This window comes from Neophocaena asiaeorientalis, unplaced genomic scaffold, assembly GCF_003031525.2.
Source record: "Neophocaena asiaeorientalis asiaeorientalis breed wild unplaced genomic scaffold, Neophocaena_asiaeorientalis_V1.1 scaffold504, whole genome shotgun sequence".
NCBI lineage: Eukaryota > Metazoa > Chordata > Mammalia > Artiodactyla > Phocoenidae > Neophocaena > Neophocaena asiaeorientalis.
This window is the reverse complement of record NW_020174438.1, coordinates 5,484,655-5,489,054: the sequence shown is the minus strand read 5'-3', so window position 1 is coordinate 5,489,054 and position 4,400 is coordinate 5,484,655. Positions and strand designations below refer to the sequence as shown.

General features: G+C 49.8%; 1 protein-coding gene across 1 annotated transcript in view; it reads right to left on the bottom strand.

Moving 5' to 3' along the window:
• SCUBE2 (signal peptide, CUB domain and EGF like domain containing 2) overlaps nucleotides 1-4,400 on the bottom strand; it is a 57,686-nt gene that overhangs the window by 51,899 nt on the left and 1,387 nt on the right. Inside the window, exon 2 of the mRNA XM_024757037.1 lies at nucleotides 1,068-1,202. Coding sequence (XP_024612805.1) covers nucleotides 1,068-1,202 — 135 coding nt within the window. The remainder of the gene's footprint in view (nucleotides 1-1,067; nucleotides 1,203-4,400) is intronic.

The following is a 4,400-nucleotide window of genomic DNA, read 5'->3' as shown; positions in this document are numbered from 1 at the left end:
TAGAAAAAAGAATCCACCTGCCAATGAAGGGGACACGGGTTCGAGCCCTGGTCCGGGAAGATCCCACATGCCGCGAAGCAACTAAGCCCGTGTGCCACAGCTACTGAGCCTGTGCTCTAGAGCCCGCGAGCCACAACTACTGAGCCCGTGAGCCACAACTACTGAGCCCACGAGCCACAACTACTGAAACCTGTGTGCCTAGAGCCCATGCTCTGCAACAAGAGAAGCCACCGCAATGAGAAGCCCGTGTACCGCAATGAAGAGTAGCCCCTACTCACCATTAGAGAAAGCCTGCGCGCAGCAACAAAGACCCAATGCAGCCGAAAATAAATAAATAAAATTGTTTTTAAAATGTGGTTCTTTGGCTTAAGAAAGAGCAGAGAATTAAAAGCACATCACTGAGTTCAAAGTGGCTGACGGGCCACAGGTACTTAATTCCTCTCCCTCCTGAGAATCTACTGAACTAACAGAAGAATAAAATAGGTATAAACTCAACGCAGAGAGAATGAGCCATCAGAGGAGAAGAATTTTCTGCAAATTTATGGAGGAATGGTAAATGACAACATGGGTGAAGAAAACCATAGTATAGAGACCCCCCAGTCTGGGGAGGGGGTTCACCTGCCCCCTGGAATCCCAGAAGCTCAGAGTTCAAACACGCAAAACACAGGGAATGCCGGGTCTTGCTGAAAACAGGGCAATTCACTGAGTCTCCAAAGGAAGGCTCCAGCGCCTCCTTCCCCAAAAAATGTGCTGTGGTTTCCAGCACCTTTCTGAAAAACTGGGAAGATCATCCATTGCATTTCTCCTGAGACGTCTAGTCATGTTTGAAATGTACTCCATTTAGAGATTAGAATCAGAGAATGTGGAGTTTGAAGAGACCTCAGAGCTCACCCAGTCCAACCCACTTATTTAGCAGGGTGAGAAAGGTGCAGCTAAAATAACCTGCCCACTTGTCCTCAGGCCTCCAGGCTTTCTAAACTCCGTGCTTCCCTCTAGAGCCTTTGAGGATGGGGGTGGGGGATTCTCAGATGTGACCCTGCCCCCTGCCCCCAGCCGAGCAGAGCTACCTTCTGAGCGGTGAATGCACGTGTGCTGATTGTCACTCAGGAAAAACCCCTCCTTGCAGCGGCACTCGTAGCTTCCCATGACGTTGACACAGGTGTGCTGGCAGCCGCCATTGTTCTCCAGGCACTCGTCCACATCTGGAGGGGGAGAAGGCTTAGCCTTTGCTTTTGTGACTGCTTCACACACCGCCCCACCCACCACCACCCTGCCCCGGCAGCCCAGGGGCTCCTGCTAAGCAGAGATGAGGTCTCTCGTCAGGTCCTTGCATCACAGAAGCTCTCAGAACTGAAGCCAGTGGGGCCGCAGGTAATTAACCCAGCCCTCATGGGTCTAGAGCTCCCTTAAACAGGCCCTCCACCTGGACACCTGGATAATCAGTTCAGTAAGTATTTATTGGACACCTTCTCTTTCCTAAGCACAGTGCTAGAGGAGACAATAAAACACAGATGCGTAAGATCGAATTCCTTTGCTCTGGAGCATCTCCTTCAGCAGAGGGAAAGAGACGACTGTACAAGTAATTGTGAGATAAGGTAAATGGTGGTACAAAGGAAAGAAGTCACCTCTGGTTGTGGGTATCGGGATGGGTTTTATGGAAAAGCTGATGAAGGTATGAGCTCTGCAGTGTTTCTTCAATTTTAAATCAGGAGAAGGGATTCTAGGCAAAAGAAAGGGTGTGAGCATAGTATGAAGGCTGGGAGACACAGAGTATGTTCAGATAACACAGGGTTATTCAATTTGGCTGAAGCACAGTACATGCAGGGAAGTTACAGGAGACAGAGCTGGGAGGATAGACTGGGTCACACTGCAGAGGACCTTGAATAGCAAAGAAGTTCCTGCTTCATTTGAGAGGCAACTGGGAACCCTTGGAGCAGGGTGACATGGTCAGCCCCTCGTGTTGGAAAGGATAAGGCAGCAGCTGAGGGAAGGACACAGGGAAGGGGAAGAATTGAAAGCCTGGAAGTCCAGCTTCACACGTTTGCCTGAAATAGCCATGGCTGGCGCTAGTAGGGGACCGGACCTGGGGCCTGGCAGTGGGGATGCCTAGGATGGAAGAAATAGAAGGGGACTGTGGACAAGGTGCCATGTGGACATGGGGTGAGGTGGCTGAGAAACATGGGGAAGACCAGTGCTGGGTACAGAATTGGGTGTGGAGATGTGGTTGGTCCCCAGCAGGGCAGGGAGGTAGTAAGTGTGAGATGCTGACATTCAGGGCTAGCTCCAGCAGGCTGTGGGAAGCCTGAGCCTGGTGTAAAGACAGCTTTGAAAACCACTTACTTGTGGTGTCCAGCAGGGAGGGAGGGAGCCTTGCCCCAGTGCTATGCCCCCAGGGCGAGGTTAGGGGACCTTCCTTCCACTGTGTCACATACTACCTTGTGCGCGGCTCCATCAATACACTTACCACCGTGCATTTTCAAAATCTTTTTTTTTTAAATTGTACCCTTTGACTCCTCAACATCTTTTACTTATGCATCTCCACTAGACTGCAAACTCCTTGAGGACAGATTTTTACAGATTTTTTTAAAATTTAGCATAGCCCTGGAACCTGCAGGCACATATTAACTCTTCACTGCATGAACAAACAAGCAGGAGAGCACAGCATCACCAGAGTTAAAGAAGAGGAAACTTCTAGAAAAATCTCAGACATGACAGAAGCTCAAGGAGAAGGCTGATGTAAAAGCAATTTACTTTCTCTAGCCCTGACTTCCCACGTGCCTGTCACTAGCTCCTGGGGGCATCCGTAACAAGAATGTTCACACTTAGATATCTGTTATCTGGTTTCAAGCTTCAGATTTTATAGTCATCTGTCCTCCCACACTACCCAGCAGATGCCTTGCTAAACTGACGGGACTTAAGCCATCCCCTGAAGCCTAACAGACTTGCCCTTCTCTATGCCAAAGGGTGAAGGGGGCACATTCCAGAGGGTGAGATGTGCTGGAACACACCTGGCCCCGCTGTTCCACAGCGAGGCCTGGGGTGAGCAGGAGAGATGTTTCCCTGAACACCAAATCCTAGCCTGGTTCTAAGTAAAGGTGTGCTCCCCTCTGAGCTGCATTGCCCCACCCCGTGTTTAACCCACTATTCCTTTTTGCCAAAGCAATTAGAAATGAATCCAGTTGGGTGACGCACTCTGATTGAATTAATACAAAAGTTCACGTGCACAAATGTGTATCACTAGGCTGGTGAGTTTCTGCAGAATGTAAAACAGTGTTTTACAACCCTGTCTGCATGTTAGAACCCTGATGTCCGGACCCCACCTCCTAAGACACTGATCTAACTAGCCTTGGATGAGACCTGGACAGTGATGTCATTTTAAACTTCTCAAGTGATGCCGGTGTGCTACAGGACCTAGTAGCTATGTTGTGCTCCCAGACAGTCAATAAATAGAAGCTGAATTCAGGTGGGCTGAGCTGTGTGGAAGAGCTGCATTTTGTGTTTCAGGCTCACAGGCACAGAGGATCTCCGAGCACTCTGGGTCGAGTGCCAGAGCTAAGTGGTGTTTGTACTCTGCGTATCCTGGCTAATATATCGGTGGCTAATTGTGCAGTCAGGGAGCGGGGGAGAGGTAAGGGTCATCCCAAAGAACACAGGAAACTGTCCCTCCGAAAAAATTTAGGCTCTGAGCTCCTTTCCTGTCACAAAATGCTTCTGCTCTTTCAAGTCCAAATGGCAGCGAAGTCTCTATGTGTGCTGGTCCTGCTGTTCTCAACGTACCACTGTATTTTCTCATGCCTTCCTTTTCATAGAATCCTCAGCCCCTTCAGATATACTCGGTGGATATACTCAGGGTTTTTCTCCAAGGCAGACCCTTGCTACCAAACCCAAAAGGAGACCCCAAAGAGGGGAAATGGAGATACTCTGCTGAAATACCTGTGTTAGCAGCCAGGCCAGGAAGGACTTGGGGCCTCAGGCCTTTACTCCAAACCACACCCACCCAAGCTGGCCCAGGTCCTTAACTCTTGGAAGTGTCCACTTTTTGTTCTTAGGAAGCTCATACTTCCTCCAAGCTGTGGGTTTGGGCACAACTGTGATGACTGGGTCTTCCATCAAATACAAATCCTCAAAATGCCATTGGCTAATCAAAGGGAAATGAGTGATTTCCCCTAGAAAATTGTTTTTTAAAAAAAAACCACAGGGCTTCCCTGGTGGCGCAGTGATTGAGAGTCCGCCTGCCAATGCAGGGGACACGGGTTCGTGCCCCAGTCCAGGAAGATCCCACATGCCGTGGAGCTGCTGGTCTCGTGAGCCATGGCCTCTGAGCCTGCGCGTCCGGAGCCTGTGCTCCGCAACGGGAGAGGCCACAGCAGTGAGAGGCCAGTGTACCACAAAAAAAAAAA